Source organism: Melozone crissalis, unplaced genomic scaffold (genome assembly GCF_028551555.1).
Source record: "Melozone crissalis strain CALT ecotype California unplaced genomic scaffold, PUWL_Pcris_2 ptg000007l_1, whole genome shotgun sequence".
In the NCBI taxonomy this organism is placed as follows: Eukaryota; Metazoa; Chordata; class Aves; order Passeriformes; family Passerellidae; genus Melozone; species Melozone crissalis.
Genome location: NW_026535785.1, coordinates 6,208,020 through 6,228,477, shown reverse-complemented (window position 1 = coordinate 6,228,477; position 20,458 = coordinate 6,208,020). Strand labels below are relative to the sequence as shown.

The 20,458-nt window shown below is 36.3% G+C and overlaps 1 protein-coding gene across 1 annotated transcript in view; it reads left to right on the top strand.

Annotated features, from left to right (window-relative positions):
• WWOX (WW domain containing oxidoreductase) overlaps positions 1 to 20,458 on the top strand; it is a 473,991-nt gene that overhangs the window by 72,886 nt on the left and 380,647 nt on the right. The window contains exon 6 of the mRNA XM_054269623.1: positions 19,019 to 19,107. Coding sequence (XP_054125598.1) covers positions 19,019 to 19,107 — 89 coding nt within the window. The remainder of the gene's footprint in view (positions 1 to 19,018; positions 19,108 to 20,458) is intronic.

Here is a 20,458-nt window from a genome sequence, read left to right as displayed (position 1 = left end):
TAGCAGATTAAGTGGTATCTGTTGACATGAATAGTCCCAGTGAAGTTTGCTTGGCTGGGTTTTGTGTATTTAGAATTGCAGTAAAAGTAGAAACATTTCTTGACAGCCATTGTATATTGTGACATCTGAAATTGAAACAGGCACTTCTAAATTTTCTGCACATCTCCTCAACTCAGAGGTTTATTATAGCTCTACTATGTTATGGTAGTATTAAACTACAGTGAACTTTCTATAATGGGAATGCACTTACACTGAAGACAGATGTAGGATTTCTGTAGGAGATGGAAAATAAGATATCCCAGGCAAATAAATACCTGATGACTGTGCCCGTTGCAGTCACTCCACCAGTGTGATTAACCTTTTTATCTTCAATTACATTCCTAAGTGATACAATTTGTTCCAGTAAAATAGTGTGCAGATCCAGTCTTGTTCAATATTTCCCACAAATACATTGACTTGCCGTTTTGGCTTATGGAATCCTTTCTGTTGTTGTGGTTCAGTGACAAGAGAGATGAGGCAATTACAGAGCAGTTTGCCCACTGGTTTTTCTCCAGTGCATTGCTGTTAGACCACTCATATAGCCAATTGTCAAAAGAAAATCAGGAAAAAAGGCTCAAATATCTTTACCAGAAATTAAGTTGGTGCTGTAGAAATTACAATGTGAATTTTATGTCATCCTACATGTTGCTACGTTTGTTTTGAAGTAATGTTTCATTATTGCTATTGTATGATTAAATATTGAGAGTATTGCTTTTCCAATTGTTCTACTCCAGTATTTAATGAGTGCAATTAAATGGAAAAATTGCCTTTTTAACTGATGGTAGTCTATTAATGTCTCTGTCTGTTCAGAAAAGAAAATAAGTGAATTATTAGAATGACAAATGAGTCAAAGTTACCACGGTGATGGAGAGGTGCGATTCCCCTCCACATAATCTTCAATTAGTGATCTTTGTAAGAGGATGTTTTTCAAAAGGGTAATAGAGAAGTAATGAGATCAGAAGGAGGTCAAACCCAGCCTTCTTCGTTTGGCAGCTTGATTAATTCATTTCTCCTTCTTGCAGATTGCTGTAAGGGGCTTTTGGCACCTGGTGTTTTCCATGGGACTCTCATTGAAGTGTCTGCTTATGACAATCTTTTGTGTACCCAAGAATGTTCATCCCATTGGAGCTGGAGGTTTTTGAATGGTTCAGATTTGTTCTTTCGTATGAGCACTCACTGGTAGTTCTGAAAAGGAAGTTTTTTGAGAAGAATCCATCCTTGGTTCTGCCAAGTGTGTTGTTGTGAGGCAAAGTGCTGAGGCTGGTACTGGGATGCAACACAGCTTCCTTCAGGGGGATGAGGATTAAGTCAAAGGAGAGGGAGGGAAAGAAGGACACAAGAACATAAAGCTGTAATGAATTTGCTTTCCCCACAAAATCTTCTTGATCAGTCCCAAAATAGCTTCATAAACGCACACGAGAAGCACTTCAGCATCCTTCAGGTGTTCCCTCCTGCCCCTTCTCATTCTTACCATTTGTGTAGAAAGTTTTATTTTAAAGAGTAATGTGCTGTTTTCTCATGGTGATCATAAACCTGAGTGGCTGTGGCCCCATGCAGTGTGTTAGGCCTGTGCTATGTGTACAGTTACATCCATGTTTGGTTTATCCTCAGTAGTAATTAATTTCTTTTAAAATATTCAAAGTTGTTTTCCTGCAAAAAAATGCCAATAGCATTTTCTCAACAGTTTCCTCAGGTTTAAATATTTGTGCACTGATCAGTTTTGCTCTCTGATAGCTGAATGTATGACTGTGGTTTCAATTTTAACATAAATTCAGTCATTGTATGCAAACTAACATGTCAGTAGAGGAGCAGTAGATGTTAATTTAATATGACATTCTCTTGCTAGCACATGTGACATTAACAGTTGCATGACATCCAAGACTTTAATATGTCTGGGTTACCTCAGTTTAACCTCAAGATACTCATGTAGCTTTTATTTTTGGCTTTGGTAAAGGGTAGCATTAAGACTAGGTTTTCTTACTTTCTCATGAAAGTCTTTGTAACAGTAATTTAACAGATGTTCAGAATTATTTTTAAAAATTATTATTATTATTATTACATTTCAGATGTTTCATTAATAAAAAGAGATCCTTTGGATTAAATAGATTGTAAAATATTTTTACTGTACTTATGATGACAGAATCATAAATGGGTTTGGGTTGGGACTTTAGGACCATCTAAAAGGTTAAATATCAAAGATTATTCTCATTGCATTTGTAAAAACAATTTTGTGAATTTCCTCTCTTTTTAGGTGCTTGTCCATTTGGGGGGAATTTATACATGCACACACATATTTATGTGTATAGATAAACATGTCTCCTACTTATCAAAGTTCTCTCAGAACAGAAAAAGTAAAATTAGATTTTTGTAAGCTGGAGTGATGTGCATGTTCTTATTTTCAATGTGTGGTAAAGTAATCCTTCAATTTTATTTCTTACCAGTATTCTGTAATATAAATAATCTAGTCTTTTCTTCTGCAGACTGTTTAATTCAGACAGGTTGAAGTTGCCTCCAAAGATTGGCGTCAAATTGAGGAAACCATTCATGTAGTAAATAAGATAATTTGTTTCTGCCCAAAAAGATTAAAATATAGATTTTTTTTTTTTTAGTCCATATGATTTAACACATACAGTTCCTGCATCTCTATGATTCTGAATGCATTTTAAAATTAAGCACTTCTACATGGATTTTTTTTTTCATTTTCTGCAGTGCACTTTTAACTTGAATTTCTGGAATTTTAATAAATATAATCAGTAGAGATCTATATTTCTTTCCTAGATATTGATAAGTGTTTATGTAATTTCAAAATGAGATGGGAAACTGATGCTCCTAATGAAAGCAGAAGTTGTAAAAACAAGAAGCAAGTCCTCCGATTTGAGTGTTGTTATATAAATAAATGAGGGAAAGATGTGTTCTGACACCTGTTTTCTGTGCCATTTTTAAAGTCACGGATATATTTCTCTGTGCTTTTTGTGCAATCATAAAAACCTCTTGTGTTTTTTAATTGTTCTTCACTCAGTCTTGCACAATATCAATCGTACTGCTTGTAGCTAAAATAGTAACTATTGAGAAAGTTTGAGTTTTTGTGATTTTGGGGCTTTGTTTGCTTAGAAAGAGGAAAAAGGAGCTGGCAGCTGCTGAAACTTTGGCCCCTATTGTAATGTGGTGTGTGGGAGTTGCTCTTCTGCTTCATGTCATGGAATCAGCCTCGGGGACTGATCTCCCCTTAGAAAATAAAATATTTAGATGGCTGAAGTCTGATCAGTCTGATCAACCCTAATTAAACTTTGAAAACACTTTTGAGGTGAGCACTTATGTTACCCCTTTTTATGCAATGGCAACAACCTTATTCTCTTCCGGCATGAAAATCTGTTGAACTGAACAGATAAAATGGGTTTTCTCTTTGCCCCACCGTGGTGGTCAGAATTATTTCAGTGTCAGTACACTGCAGTTTTTAAGTGCTTCTCAGATTATATTAAACTTCAGAGGAGTCAGTATTCCATGTTATGAAATAATTCTGTACTGCCTTAACCATCAAAAACAAAACAAGAAGGAAAAGTTTATTTTCTTTGTACCTGAAGGCAAAATATGTTGGCTAAACTTCCCACAGGAGCTTGGCTCCTTCATAATGCAATATTTAGTGCATTGTGGCTCCTTATCTGTTTTTTGTGCAAAATCCATTCTGGATTATTGGGCTTCACATAAATAAAGTTGTTTAATTTTAAGGTTTTTTTTTTTTTTGGGTTGATGTTGGTACTCAACTAACACAAGTTCTAGGAACTGACCAGTTCCCGAGTATGCAGGTCATTCTCTTCTTATGTGATGCATGTCTTTTGTGCAGGAAACCTATTTCTCCAGACTCTCTGCCCACACAGTTTGTCCATAGATATTAATTTCTGAGTGTTTTTCAGCCTCAAGCTTTGACACTTTTATACTAAAAATCTGTGTGAGCAGAAATTCGTGCTGCAAAAATGAAAACCAGAAAATAACCATAGAGAAAAATCACACTCAGTGGAGCTGAAAGTTGAAACATCTCCTAGAAGATTTCCATGTTAGAAATACGCAACTAATTGTTAAATGAGTACAAACAACAGATGAAGTTTTTCTGAGACTCAAAGATCAAGTGGGAGATGACAATCTTGGTTTCTCCTTTCCCCCTCCACCTCTTTGGTGGGATTCACACTGTTCTGGCAAATCCACTTACTCAGATTTTTGCAGAATACATATTTCTGAACCTAGTGCCTGAAATAATATCTGTGCTCTTAATTATTTATTTAGTTGACACTGGATTGTCCTGAAGTCATATAAAACACTGTAAACACTCTCATTCCTTACTGTATATTACTTTGGTAGTTTTGAGTGACAAAACCATTTAGACACTGTGGCTGTTACCATATCATGGTTTGAAAGGTAAAACAGAACATGATCATCTTTTTAATAGGAACACTGTGTGATTCATAGGTGGTGAATATTTCATGCACTTTGCATTTGCCTTTGTGCAGGAGGGTAAATGGAAAGTAAATCCATGTGTACTTTAGACAGTAAAAAGGCATTACTTTGTTACATCATATAAACATGTAGATTTGATTCTCTCTTTACTCATGCTGTAAAAAGAAAGTTTTAAAGTGTTTAGCCATACCTGAAAATGTAAATGCCCGAGCCTAATGTAATGCTGAAAAAAAATTAAGATAAATGATACTGCATCCTTGCCACAAACTGCAGCTTGTACAAAATTCACTTTAGTTATTATACTGTGAATACGTGTGCTAAACCTCCTCTGTGTATGCACAATTTATGTTGAATGCAACATGAATCATTTTAATAGACCAAGCAAAAAGTCCCCAAAGTCAATTTTCAAATTATGAACCTTGGAACAGAATATAGCAACAATGAACAACAAATAGTTCAGATTTTATGCTGAACTACAAATGAACCATTAAAGGTACAGTATACTCATTCAGAAAAAACACTTTTTCCTTATCATCACAGTGGCTAAAAAGCATAACAAGAATATTTCTTAAAGGTCAGTTCTACACTTTCTCTTTTTCTGTACCTTATTAAGAGGCACATTCATGAGAGCTGATGCCATGAAGGTTTTTACATCTATTGTGAGATTTGGATGATTCTGGTTTTTCTGGTTAGATTCTGCCTCTGATCTGCCATGTAACCTTGAGAAAGATAGGGTTTAGTGCTTTAAAATTCAGGAATCCATTCTGATTTAATGCTTAAAAATGGCCTGGCTTCAGATGGGTCATTTGAATGGAAAACCTTTCCACTACCTGATTTTAGCTGCTCAGTGTTACCAGGACACAGCAGAGGTGGTGGCAAAGGAGCACAGGTCTTTTAAAGGTTGGTAAGGAATTAAAATTCAACAGAAAGGAAGGAAGAGTGTAATCTAAAACTTACAAGAGTTAAAAAGTATATAAATGGTTTCTCATTGCCTCATCTACTGCACTAATTGCATTTTTCATTTCTGGATACTTTAATTTAGGAAATAATAATCTATTTAGTTGATTGTATGCATGCTGTTGATTTTTTAACCAAAATTCAGTATTTTTGCAGCCTTTTCATTTTTTTTTTAAACTTGCCTCTGTCCTCCTAAAATTGCCTACTTAATCAAAGTTTTATGAATATAGACCTCTGCTTGTTTTCTTGGCACATGCTTTTTCATTCCATGAGAGAATTAGTGAGTCATGCCTCAAAATGCTCTGTGGAACCTTGTGCAATTCAGTGTTCTTTGACTGGTAAAATTTGCTGTTTGGATTGGAAAAGACAGAATAAAGTAAAAAGACTAAAAAATTTGGCTGAATGGTGGCATGGGAGGGGAGAAAAGGGCTATTTTCAGGTAACTTTGTCAGGCATGTAGTTAAAAGTAGAAATTGACAGTGGTCGTGGGTTTTCCAGATAGAAGTACATGAGAAAAATAATCCAACTCCAAAGTTCACAGCCATTGTGTCATGGTCAGCTCTGAACATGTTCTGTAAGGTACAGCATGGCTGTGAAAAATAGAACTGAAAATGTTTCAAGAGCTGTAGGGTTCTGTAAATTTTTTAACATAGTCTGGGGAGCACAGAATAGGAACCATGAGTTTCCCCTGCTTAGTTCTGACTTCTTTTAGTATTAAATGGTATAAAGCGATTTATCAAATCCATTATAGATTTTTAGAATGTTGCTCATTGAAAATTAGCTTTCTATAATTTCTAGAGAATTTGCCTTTGCATTTTGACTGAGTCTTTGTAAGTCACTTTTTCATAATTGCATCATTTAAAATGCTATTTTAAGCATATCTGAAAACTGCTGTAAGTTTTTGGAAGTTAACATTTTTTCCAGAGCAAAAGGTAAGATCTGTTACAGATTTCCTTGAAAAAATAATTTTTTGGTGTATTTATTAAAAGTTGGAAGCCTACCATTAGAATATTAAAAAAAAAAAAAAAAGACAAAAAAGCAAGCCTTCATTTGTACTTCAGTAATTTATCTTTCAGTCTGGCAGGAGAGCACAGCATGTTGCCATGGGGTGTTCATGGATCAAATTACATCTCAATGGAACTTGATGTATTTTGGTAGGACTGGGTTCCAGCTCCTCACATTTACACTACTGCAGGTTATTGGTGAACATTTAAAGCTCTGCAGATGGGGGTGCTTGTAATGATCTCAAAACTTCCTCTCTGTTTTACCCTGTAAGGACCAGTTATGCACTTGGTCCTCCCTGCAGTTACTGAGACCAAAACCAAAGACATTTCCTCCTCCCCTTGGTCCTTTTTTGTGTGTAGCTGAACCTGAAATCCAGAGTATTGTCATCTTTAAGCAAAACCGTTTATTATTGCAGGAAAGATAATCCAGTGTCCCATGGTCCTGCAGGTCAGAACAGAATTTTATACAAATGGAGAAAAAGTTTCCCATATACTAATCCAGAAATCTCCAAACTCAACTAGTTTTATGATGTCAAGGCAATAAATCTGTTTTGGTGTTTCTGTTTTGACTTCTTGCCTCCCATTCACTGACTGTGTGTCAGTGACCCACAGAGATCTAACCAAGGTAGCTACAATATCACATTGTGCACTCACCTAAATCTAGCAGACAGCCTGAGCATCATAGAATGTGAAATTTATGCTGGTGAAGAGGGAGTATGGATCAGCAACACATTGATTTCAGCCAAGAATCAAATCAGCAGTGAGATCAGAGAAGGAGCCCTGTGGTTTCATCCAGACTCTGATCCACCCCATCATTCTCCTCCCCAATGCTTGAGAACCCCTCTGACTGCTGGAGAGGTGAGGAAAGAAATTTACTGCACAGAACAATGTCAGAAGAAGTTGAAAATGCTTTCTTTTCTTTTTCCTGCAGATTATGAGATGTAAAAGTTATGAAAATGATGTGTATGTATGGATAGCTCTTATTTATATTCCACAAGGATAACAGTTGTTCCAATATAATGCCAGCCCCCCTTTATTCCTCAGCATCATGCATTTTATTCATTTTGTGATATATTATGTGGCTTTTTGGTGTAACTACACATTTAGATCCTATTGAACAGAATTTATGTGTTGCCTTATGGAAAACTTGTTTCATAATTCATTAATTATTTACTATTACTTGACCTTACAGTACATGAAAAAACCTATCCCATAACTGTAATTTCAATTCTCTCTAGTGTGAAATCAATCACATTCCACATCTTTTATATTATTTAAGATGTGAATCATGAAATTTTCCTGGGGATTTCTTCCAGGTTACTGAGAACTTTCAAACCTGAGTGTGTGGGAAATGTGCAGGCTGTCCCCTGCAGAGCTGGGCCAGGTCCTGGTTGCATTTCAAACACTGCAAAACCCTTTGCAGTGGGTGATCTGTTCCTTCTCATCAGTGGAACTGGGGCTGGCAAAGACCAGGAGTGTTTTATAAAGATCCACTTCACAGGATTTCTGTTTGCTTGGTGTACAAGAAATATTTAGATAAGGACATAGCTTTTAACTGGTACCTCCCTGTCCCCAGAACCCAAATTGTGCCAATAATGTTACTGAGCAAGCTTGGTGTGTGCAGTTTGCAGTGCTGGGGGAGCTCCTGGGCAGCTGGGTAATGCTGAGCCCACTTCTGATATTTGTGTCCCCTGTTCTGTGAGAGGAAGGTGATGGGTGTTGTGTTTAATTTAAAGTTCAGGAGCATTTGGGGAATGTTGTGGGAAGCAGCCTGGTGCACTCAGGAAAGTGATGGAAGTTCTGTTAGTGATGCTGAGATACATTTTCTGATTTCTTTGACAGTAATTTCTGAAAATACATGAGCAGATAAAAGGAGTAATCAGTTATGCACTCAAGATTTGGAGGGTTTTTTGTCCCTGAAAATCTGCAAGAGAAGTATTATCAAAACCAAGAATTTTTAAACTATATGTTAAGCAGGAGATAAATTTGTGGAACAAATTACATTTGTACCTCAGTGTGCATGAGCACAGAAGAGTAAGATTTTTGTCCTTGACAAAAAATCTTGCCTCTTATTATTAATTGCTCCTCCTTTTGCCTGTATGCCCATATTTTTTTGCTCTATGAGACAGTTTATCAACAAAAGATGCTTTTTCTCCATTTTCTTTCAGTAGTTAAAAGCCAAATGTTCCAAGTTCTAAAACATGTCCAGATTGCCAGATTGTATCTTATGCAAACCCTGACTATTTTAGAAACATATCTATAATCATATTAAGCAAAAGCCATTCCAGCTATTCACATATATGCTTTTATGAATCTCAGATGTAATTGACAGTATTTAATTTTACTTAAGTAACAAAGGCTTTGTAAGTATAGATTTTCCTGATACCTGAGCAGAGTTAGGAAAAAAATTCAGAGCACATGTAATATTACACAAGGAAATAAAGTTAATTTTCTTGAAATATACAGTAGGGTATATAAATGGACTTCGGGAAAAAATAGTGGAATGAAAAGTCTAATGCTATTTTCCTAAGCCACATTTGCTAAATGCAGACTTTTGCAAGGTCAGCAGTTATACAGGAGTTGAGGAGAAATGGCTTCAGTGGCTTTAACTTTACCAGTGCCCTTGATGAGGTGCAGAGTTGTCAGTATTCTCGTAAAATTCCTCAGTGATGGCTTCTTCTGTTCTCTTTATTTCCTTAAGTGAACATCTGTCTAATTGTTCACCTCCATTGCTTTAGTGCTTTCCTCATGCTTTCTCTGTTTCCAGACAATAAACTTTATTTTCTTCATAAGAATTCAGTCTACGCAAGGGTATTAGGCAGCTTGTTTGCACCTTTTAATTTCTGGAAGTTTTCCAGAAGGGCTTTTTGCTGTAGTTCCAATGGGTTCATCAGTGAATCATGTAACATAATGCAGCATTGTGTTTGGGTTTTTATCCGTTACCTTCTGTTTATAAACATCTGCTTGGAAATTTTCTTTTTGGAAATTTTTTTTTAATATGTTTTACATTTTTGCATGTGGCATATGGGTAAGATACACAGTACCTGCTATTTTTTCAGGTGTTCAGGTAGGTACAGCCAGTATTTACCTTAACATTAAGCTACTTGCTTAAACCCCAAAATTTCAAGGTGGAATATGTGCTGATTATTTTGCTATGTAACAATATCTGTTAAATTAAAAGCAATTTAATAATTGAATGACTGCATTAAAACTTGGCATTAACCCTTATGGTTGGAGGATTGCAGAAGGCATCCAAAAAGTCTCTTTTAGTCTCTTGTAGTCTCTTTCCTTTATAAAGAGGAAAGGCAGTGGGGTTTTTTTTTTGAAATTTTTGTTTTCCTCTTATCTGTCAAGTATTTGTATTAATGTCTCACACCAATTCTTCAGGCAAATATTTAAAGTTAGAAGTAGGTGGTTTTTATTTTTTGTCTTGGCCCCACTTCCTTGTTTTTTTATGTACAAATACCTGTGCAAACATAATTTTTAAGGCATATTCTTCATCCTTCTGACCATATTGTTCATACACAAATTGTATTTAGGAAACAAGTGTTTTAGTAAGTTTAATGATGAGACACAATTATTTTGCATGAGGCAATTATTTTCTGGATTACTTTTGTTATCTTGAGATCCAAATTAATGTATATTTAGTAAATGAAAATTTCCAAGCTTTTCATGTGGATGGTGCTCAAAAATAAGACACTTAATTGTGAACTTTTTAAACATTTATGCTAAAGGCATTTTAAACTTTCTTAATTATCAGAACAATGGGATGTGGCCTTCTGACCCCTCCTGTCTGGGGCTGCCCCATTGTGCATCTGTAAAATATTGTAAAATACATGGTCTGGACTTTGATCTCAGCTTTTCAGACACCCTTGGAATTACCTTACCTATTTAATGATGAGTTTGGTTTTATGTCAGTGATTCCTGAGATGGGCCATGTTCGCACACGAATTTAATTTCAGCGTTTCTGTTTATTTTGTTCGTGTTTTATTTGTCACATTATATTTCTTTAGAAAGAAAGTAGAGAAAAGCTTTCTCCTTTAGTGACCACAGATCACTGCAGAAGGGCAGATTTTCATATTCTGGTGCTGATATTTTCCTGTGTGTGCAGAAAGACTTCATATTTTTGTTCAAGTCTATATTGTGTATATTGAGTGTATATTAAGAAGCTGATCCTGCCAACCCTTGTACAAGAAATCTTTACTAATGTGATTCAGCCCTTTTATTTCACTTTCTAAAATTACATACATATCAATGTGACCATTTTCAATGCATCTCTTAGCTTGGAAATGTGAACAGCTGGGGAAACAAAAGAGTTTGTGTATGTGTTTATTTCTTTGAGCATACTGTTCTGTAAGTTATCAATGTTACATTGTTTAAATCTAGGAAATTGTAACCATGAACTGCCAATTAAAATGGCTTAAATAGCTAATTATTAAGTTCTTTCATATCTTTGTCTCATATATTTATTTCTACATATGTTGAAGCATCCTGACATTATTCATGAGTACAGAAGTGATGACTTTTAACCACATTGATTTTTTTTTCCCCCTAATATTAACAGTGGGGTGGAAGGACTGTACCTTAAATCCCTTGGCAATCTTTGCCACCCTCCCAAGGAGCTGCAATGCATTTGTGGACCTGCAGTCGTCACCATGCTGCCAATGAATTGTGCTGCTGCTGCAGCCAGAGCTCCATCTCACCATCACAGCACCGGGGCTTTAATCTCAAACTATTCCCTCACATTTATTCCAATATTCTTTCTTCATTTTCATTTCCACTAAGGGGAAGAGCGTGTTTTCCTTTCTAGCTTGTAGGAGCCATGTTGTAGGAGTTGTCTTTAATTATTAGTTATTGTTGTTTCAATACAGATTTATGAACTACTTATTTTGTGTCATTTAACATACAATTTTTAAGCAAGATTTTTCAATCTGAACACAGCTTCCAGGAGGGCAAGCTGCCCAGAACATCAGTGATCTCACAGTTATTACTTTGTGTCATATATAATCTTGTTTTTTCCTGCAACAAATAAATCTTTGGGCCTCCCTGCAAAAAACATTTGTGGTTACAGTATAATAAAAATAAACCGTTTGTCGTGACTGCAGCTGACATTTATCAGCCTATTTGTGGGTGCTCTTTCTCTCTCTGTATAATACAGAACATAATTTGTCACTTTGTAAATACATTCCAGCCTAAATCCCTGCCAGCATCTGTTAGTGTTTGAAGGATTAATGCACTGCACAGTGCATGTCTGCACTTTCAGGCAACAACGTAGCTTATGGTTATGGATCATGAGAGAACAGGGAAAAAGGGTTCATTTTGTATTTACTTAAACATTGTTGCCCTTTTGACCATCCTGCTTTTCTCCTCTTGTTTGTTGTCTGGAGTGGGGATGCTGCCTTCCCTTCCCTCTGTGTGAAATCCTGCTGGAAGTTCTGTACAGCACTGTGTGTGGAGCTGTACATGTAAGATAACACCTCTTTAATTTTATGGGTAATTAACAATGGTAATAATGTATTGGCATAGGGATGGTACTGGTTTAGTCCACTTAGAAATTCTCCTTTTTCCCCAGCTTCTGCCATTTCCAACAAATCCATTACCCTATTGCTTCCTACATTGCTTCCTTCTCAGCAACCCCTAAACTGGGTTTATTTAATCTTAAAAACTTCAAATAGAGGGAGTTTTTGAAAGGAAAAAAGCCTGTAGCTTCTAAATTACCCTGATGCTGTTTGCCTTGTTCCTCTCTTTGAAAATGCATTCTGCTATCACTTGGGATGGTGCAGAATGAAAGGAATTGAAAGCATCTGAATAGGAGGCTCTCCCCAGCTGAGATTCTGTTACATGTTCCCAGGCTCCCTTGATCATTCTCTAAACAAGGAGATATGTTTATTAGAATGGTAAACCATACACATGTTGTTATATATTTCCAAGATTATTTGAGATTCCCCAAGATAAATTCAAATGAGCTTTACAGGAATGGGTGTTTGGAGACGGGAAGAAGTGATCTATATCCAGGGAAAGAAAAAAGAAAATCCAGCTCCAAGTAGGCTCCCAAGTAATTACCTACATTTCATGTGCATTAAGAGCTAAACAAATTCCTATTGCCAAAATCTACAGTAGATTTTTGTTTAAATACATGTAATTTCTTGTTATTGAAGCAAATGTGTCCTGTGTGCAATGGAACTGTGTGCATCCAGAAAAAATCAGGGCATTTGGAGCCTACTAAATGAAGTCTTCTGAAATTATAGTCCAGCAGTTTTTGTATGTTTTTGTTCCCTCTGGTTATGGAATAAATAATTTAAAAAATATCTTTAGGAGAGTGACTTTTTTTGCTCTTTCTAAGCATGATTTAGGATTGCTGGAGCATAGTTTACTTCACTGAAGATATTAATATCATAAAGAAATGCAGATGTTTTCCCTTTTTTCCTTTATAATTATCTCCAGAAATATGAAAGGCCAAATTTACAGAGATACTGATCTAAGAGTTAACTAATGTAAAGATTATGAAATAACATTATTGCGTATTGTAGTGGTAAGTGGTATTTATTACAGAAGATTTATTAAAAAAGGATATTAAAATCTGAAAAATGAAGCAACCACAAAGAAATGAATGAGTGTATGTGTAGACATTTGCTAATAGAAAGAGATAAAGTTCTAAAACTATTGGGAAATTTAAAATGGTGATTGCATGATAAGTCAAATACACAAAGTGTACCTGGAGACTAGAGTCCCATTTTTGTATTTGGATTTTAAATTATAGAGAAATTAAATATTTGGATGAAGGAGAAATATTGCTGTGAACAGTGATTTGTTTAAGTGTGAGGACCAAATGCCAGGTTGGTGTATGCCATCCTCAGAAGCTGGACTCCTTCCTGTCAGGCCATCTTTATCCCTTTTCCACATCTCTCACCTTCAGAATTTCAGACTTTTTGGCTCAGAATTTCAGGCAATTGCAACTTTTAGACATGAATTTGCAGGACAACAGCTTGAGGGCTTCAGGCTTTTCTGAAGAGGCCTCTAAGTTGTAGATGATGCCAGAAAGATAAACACTGTTCTCTGCCAAACATCCAAATTTCTCCAGAATTCTGGAGAAGGGATAGAGACAAAGAAAACAATGGTACTAATAATTTATTCTTCATGATAAAATGTTGGTCCAAGGCTGATCAGTGATCTGAGCAGTTTGCAGGCTCACACTGACCCATTAAATCTTGATCTGTGTGCTGTTCTCTTCACTTGGATGGAGGCAACCCCTGCAGGAATTCCATTTTTGTGAGGATCAGAAGATCTAGTTACTTAAGCAGGAACAACCAGGCTTTACAAATGAATTTTTGGGAGAGGTCATGCACAGCATCAGACTATGACAGGATTGAGCAAGAAGAATAATGGAAAAATGTACACCACTAAATTACAACCAAAATACAGGTAAAACAAACACATCAGAAAATAGTGAAACCAAGTGTTGCTAAATATTTTTTTCAAATGAAAGAATGGGAATCCTTTTCATCTCTGATCTTCATGAGGAATCAAGTTCACCCCAGCTGTTTCCTTGTACATCTCATAAATGGGTTAGTAAAGTGGTTAATATTTGGGAAATTGATTTTTTGTCAATGTGTTTTCTTGCATAAATTAGTGGAAATTTGTAAGTACTGCACAAATACTGCTGATATTGGGGTGAGGAGAAGGGTGGAAAAATTGAAAAATGGGTGTAAAAATGCTGCACCACAAGGTCTTCTAAGGAACTTGGATGAATCCCAAAGGTAGCAGAAGAACACATTATTATTGCATCTTCCAGAGGTGCTGGATTGCTCTAAAAGCAGCAATGGATGCATCCATCCCCATCAGCTCCCAGGAGCTGCAGAGCATTCAGAGCACACAACCAGCTGAAGCTGCCATTGCATAAATACAGTTTTGCATGAAGCACCAAATGTTGGCTACATTAGGGACAATAATATCTGCAGTCCTAATCCTGAGTGAAAGCCTTTTTCCCCATTAGGTACCCCCATAAATAGTGCATGGCACTGGCTATTGGCTGTCATAAGCTATGTGTCAAATTGTCAGATGTGCTTCTAAAACATCCCCTGCTCCATCCTCAACATGGAAATATGGGTTTATGTGGGCATTGCTTGTCATATGCTGAGATTTGGTTATTTGTTTACCTATTTTCAGATAATTCCACAGATTTTTTCATCAGCTTTGTTGTAAAATGCTTTTTTTTACCCCAAGATTTTCTTTCTCAGACAACCTGTCAGAACTATCTGCATTCCAAGACATTGTCATGAAGATTTTTCTGTATTAAATTAAACCACTTTTTACCCATTGATTGTACTTTCAGTTCCTCAAAGTCAGATATTGCTGTTGCTGTGCCAGGTATTCGGTTTTGAGTTAAGGACTTTTAAACATTGAAGATGTACACACACTATTTTCTGAGAGTAAAATTATACAGTAAATTATGTAGTGTCCACCCTGGTACATTTTAAGTAGGCCCTCACAAAATGACTTGTACTTACATAAGATACAGAGGCTACAGCATATTTATTAAGACTCTTCAACTGTGTATGAAACTGGAGCAGTCAGAAGTAATGGTGTCTGCTGAAAGATTCTTTATCATATGAATTTACTTTTAGTCATCTATTATTTATTTCAGCTATTTTATATGCCATTATAATAAATATTATGACAGAGAAAGCTTTTATGCTTCAACTTATTGTACTGCTCTTCACTTCCTTGCAATCCTTCAGGAAAATGTAGCTATGCTTTACCTATATTTAACGTAAATCATCACTTACATTTGAATGAAAAATTCACTATGAAAAAAGGCTCCTTCTTCAATACCAAGACACAAATGCACAATCATGTTTACTGCCAAGCTACTCTACCATGCAGTGTTCATTTTTAAACAATTTTTAGGCTGTAAAGTGAATGCATTGCATATAGTGAAATAGCTGGCTTTCTGGGGGTTTTCACTTTTGTGTTACTTTCTGGCTCAATAAGCATTTTTCTAGCATGAGTGCAAAGTATAGCCAATTGCACTTAAGCATTTTTAATATTTTTGCTCCAATAGGGAGCAGCTTAGATACAAAACTGAATAAGCTGTTTTCTGGGGCTGTACAGAGTAATGAAACTTACCTGGAAATATTGATGAAAGGCTTTTAGAACTGAGTGTGAAACATGAAATACAAGATATATTTTTTTCTTTAGACTTTTCAAAGTGTTATTGTGCTGGGTTTAGAAGAGGGCTTGTTTGGAACTGGAGATTGATTTGCCTTTGGCTGTTTCTTCAAAGGCACCACGTTGATGCCTGGATTCAAATTGTTAGATTTGAACTGGTCGTTGGGCTTTGTGAAATACAGATACCCCCATCCCAAACTCAAACCTCTCTGTTGGTTCTGGCTGACCTGGATTTCTCAGGGCTCAACAGACAGGGCTGATCTGGCTCTGGTCCTGAAGGGATTTTGGATACAGGTGGGACATTTGTCCTGGGTACCTGCAGCAATGACAGCAGCTCATTTTCACAGCTTTTCGATGGCACCATGTAGTTATGACCCTGTGGTTTAGAAAAGAGCTCTTTAAATTATTCTACACTCATTTCAGTATCTACTTTCTCCTTAAATGATGTAATTGAAAATAAAGTAGTAGAGGAAACATTAATACCTTATGTCAATTTAATTTTCAAAATTCTGGAGTTTCCTGGCTTAGTGTATTAATTTGATGATGGCAGTTTAAAGACTGTCTGCTGTATTTGGGAAGGTGGCAAGTCTCATTTAAGGTTTCGCAACATAAAATGAGGCATAATTCAGTGCTGAAAACATGTGAAGTGAAGTAGTGAGAGACATCAGCATAATACAATTATGACACATTAGGTCAGGATTTGCAGCATACCATTACCAATCAGTTCTGACTGCAGAGAACAATTACAGTTAAGATGCCTTTTAGCAAAAATGATTTTTAGTTTTATTTTTTATGAAAACCCCCTATGCTCTTGTATACATATCACAATATGTGACACCTAGGCTTCTAGGGAAAGAGGGAAAACATTACAACAGAGGTAATTCTGAGCTACTGTAAGAAAACAAAGATAAAACCTTCTACTTGTCATTTATGGAGATATTCTTACATTATTAAGAACGTATCTTGCAAGTATATTGCTTTATTCATAGATTTTTTAAAAAGAGGTATTGTGATATAAGTAACAGTGGGAAAATTTAAATAAAATTGAATTGATTCTAAAGGTTTAGCATTTCACCGTCTCAAACTGTAGCAGGAATTGGTGATCTACAGAAAACCTCTGTGGGGTGAGAGGTGCTGGATTCTCAGTTGAGGGGAGAATCTGAAACAAAAAAGTTGGGGAACTTGCCTAAACTCATGGTACATTAAACTGATTTCTTCCCCAGTTATGCTTGGAGAAAACACTCACACCTGGCTTCTTGGGTGCCTTCAGAAGCTGAGGTGTCAGCTTCTGAGTGCTTTGGGTGCCCCATGCTCCCGTTTTTCCCGTGAGGAAAACAGAGTAAATGTGTTTGTCTGTGCTCAGTATGTGCCTTCTGTGCATGTGAAGGAAATACAGGCTTCAACCATCAAGGTTTTAAACAGCAAAAGCAGGGAGGAAATTGAAAAAATATTATAATTTTTAAATTTCTGATTTTTAAGTTTTCAATATATTAATCCCCAAATCAGGCCAATCTGAGTCTTCTTAACTTCTATTTCAGAAAGTGTTTTGGAGGCTTCATTCTTTTTTTTTTCTTTTGGACATGAAGTACAGAAAAGTACCTTTTTTGTTGCTGGACTCAGTAGCAGAAGCCTCATGTGTGACACCAAGAGGAAAAGCATTACCTGAGTGATGTCGTGTGGACTCAAATCCTTGTCCCCAAGAGGACAGTGGCTGGCAGCTTGTGGTCTAGCCTGTTGAACTACTTGATTATTATGTTTTTTGACCTCCCTATGTCCCTGTATTTGTACCATTCTTGTCCTTTTACCCTTGGGAGAGATAGGAGAATGTTTCAACTGAGGAAAGCAGAGGCAAAGTAAACCCAACTATGCACATGATTTCTGTAGTGAGTAAACAGCTTTGAACTGCAGAGAGGAGAAATTGTTCTGGAGTTCTATTGCATAATGCAAGGCAGCATCATCTTTCTCAAATCTCTGACCATCAAACAGAAGAAAATATTTACACAGTGGGGCAGAATGAGTTCCAGAATGATGTGCATTTTGTAGGGGTAAAAAACTCTTTGTATCAAAGTTTGGTTTAGCATTTTCCAACTCCAGAAATTGATAGTTCCTATGGAGACTGAACCTGTTGAAATTTTAGTTGTGTTTGTTTTGCTGTCCTGATAAGTCTGGCTGGAATGGGACAAGAGGAATTGGAGTGATGATATTCTGTTTAAAGCAAACCTGTAAGGTAGTTGTAGCAGGCAGAATGGGTACTAGCAAAATTGACAACAGATGTGTGGAGAAAAGTGCCAGATGCAATGACATGGGGAAGTCAGATGGATCACTTGAGCTTGGGAGACAATGGGAGACTCCTCCTGGCTTCCTTCTGTCCTTTCATCACTCCAAGCAATGCTCATGGTGTAACCTTGTAGTCCCAGCAGATCCCGGTGCAACGTCCAGCTGAGCTGCTTGGTTCTGTGATGACTTTAGTGTTGTGATGAAAATAGGCACACATGTTTTAATTAATTTTGTTCTGAGATTTGGAGTTTCAAAATATCTGGAAACAGGGATCTTAAAGCTGAAAATTACGTTTTGGGATAGTGTGTCCTCTTGTAGGTGAGAAGTTTACTTTAGGTATATACAGAATTTCTTTTGGAGACACAGAATCACAGAATGGTTTGGGTTGGAACTTAAAGTCCATCTTGTTCCAACCCCCTGCCATGGCAGGGACACCTTCCATTATCCCAGGCTGCTCCAAGCCCCATCCAGCCTGGCCTTGGACATTTCCAAGGATGGGGAGTCCCCAACTTCTCTGGGCAACCTGTGCCAGGGCCTCCCCACCCTGACAGGAAAGTGCATCTATAATATATCCTGATAAACTCTTACTGTATAAAGCACTGTGCGGACTGATCTGTTATTTTCTGTAGTCATTTTATACTGTCCTTTATGTCACCTACTATGAAAAATAGATTTTTAAAAATTAATATGTGCCAATCTCAAGTTAGCTGTTTTTTATAGAGTATTTATTGGGGTTTTTTTTCCTATTGGTATTGTTCCAAAACCAGCATGTATTGAGAGTAGCACTTACTCTACTTTTTATTTCATGAATTACATAAGTTTCACTGTCAAAATCAAAGCAAAAAGATAGTTATTAACCTTAGCACTGCCTTGAGTCCATTCATTGCATTATATAAAGCTGTGCATTACATAGTGTGTGTTTTCAGCAGAATCACCAAATCACAAATGCTACTTTTGGCACTAAATGTTGTGCTTGTCCATCCCTTTTGATGATTTGTATTCACTCTGGGGTTATAATGTTAAACAAGGGAATCAGACAAGTTTCATAACACATTTACTGTAATGTGATACTGTGAACTGAACTTGCTGTTATTTATCCTTTTTTATATTTTCTCTTGTTCCAGCATAAAGCCAAGGTAGAGGCAATGACCTTAGACCTTGCTTCTCTTCAGAGTGTGCAGCGCTTTGCTGAAGCATTCAAATCCAAGAATCTGTAAGTACTCAGAAAATTAGATGTAATAATTTCTTGTTATTTTAATGTCTTTATCAGCTGAGCACAGTTGGCAGGATCACCATAGTTGGATGGATCACCAACTGCAGTGAGTGAATAAACTTTTCACAGGAATTTTTTTCAATGTAAATTAAAGATCATTTGTTTTCATACACACACAAAAAAACCATAAATTACAGATCTTCTATTATTTGATGTGCAGCCCCACTTTTAAAGGGCTTTTTTACCCTGTGGCTGTTGAAAAAGACCAAAGCTGAATTGGATAAAGACAGCTCAGGCAACTGGTGACAGTTTGGCAGTGGTTTGGAAGAGGTCAAGGGTGAACAATTAGTGCACTGCTTGTCTTATGTTGTTTTCTAACCTTCTCTCTCTCCTTTTCCCTTTTAAAGCCTTAACAAAACACAGCCCTATGAGCCAGACAGCTCAATTTTCCAATCCTGTATGTGGAATAGCACATAACAAAAAAAGAAAAAAAAAGGGGAAAGATTGTGATAATGACATCACTTAAAAATAGACAAATTTATATGGAGATAACCAGGTTAGATTCCAAGTGGTTCCTTTAATTTAGCTTGAACAGAGCAATGAATGTCTGAATTGAAGAAATTATTTGAAAGCTTTTAACTTCCAAGTCTTGACAATAAATTCCACACTTTGTGCTTTTATCCACAGTTTGACCCATTGGTTGTTGTGAGTATTCAAACTTAGCTATTTTCTGCAAGTATTTCTGTAACTGATATGCATCTTACTGTTCTTCTCCAGAGAATATGACCTCTTAGCTTTGAAAATACATTGTCTTAGAGAAAATATATAACAAAGAGTGTTTTTTTTTCACTTTTGAAACACTGCCAAAGCTAAATCTCACATGAATAGACAGATGACATTTTAGTACTTATAGGTCTTTTAAATTCAAAGAATTGTCAAAACTGACTTCTAACAGAATTTCTTTACTGCCAAAATCCTTAGTATCAATATTTTCTTATCATGTCATCTTCATATATTAAAATTTCTTGAAAGACAAATCCTTGCAGTATTGCTGCTTTAATACTAACTTGGTTTTGTGGTGTGAGAGCAGTAAGTGTTTTAATTTAGGATCTTCATGCTTTTAATATGCTACATTTCTTTAAATGTGTGGTGCAGTGGAAAGTCAAAACTACCCTTCTTCCAAGTGCAGCTCTTAACCTGATTTGTGTGTTGTAGTTCATACCATGGTTGTCCTAGCTAGTCCATTTGGTGTGCATGTTTATAAATCCTTGGAAGTGAACAGGCTTAAATCAATTTTTGCCAGAGAACTTGGGAAAGGAGAAGATCTAGAATCAGTAAAACTTGTTTTGTT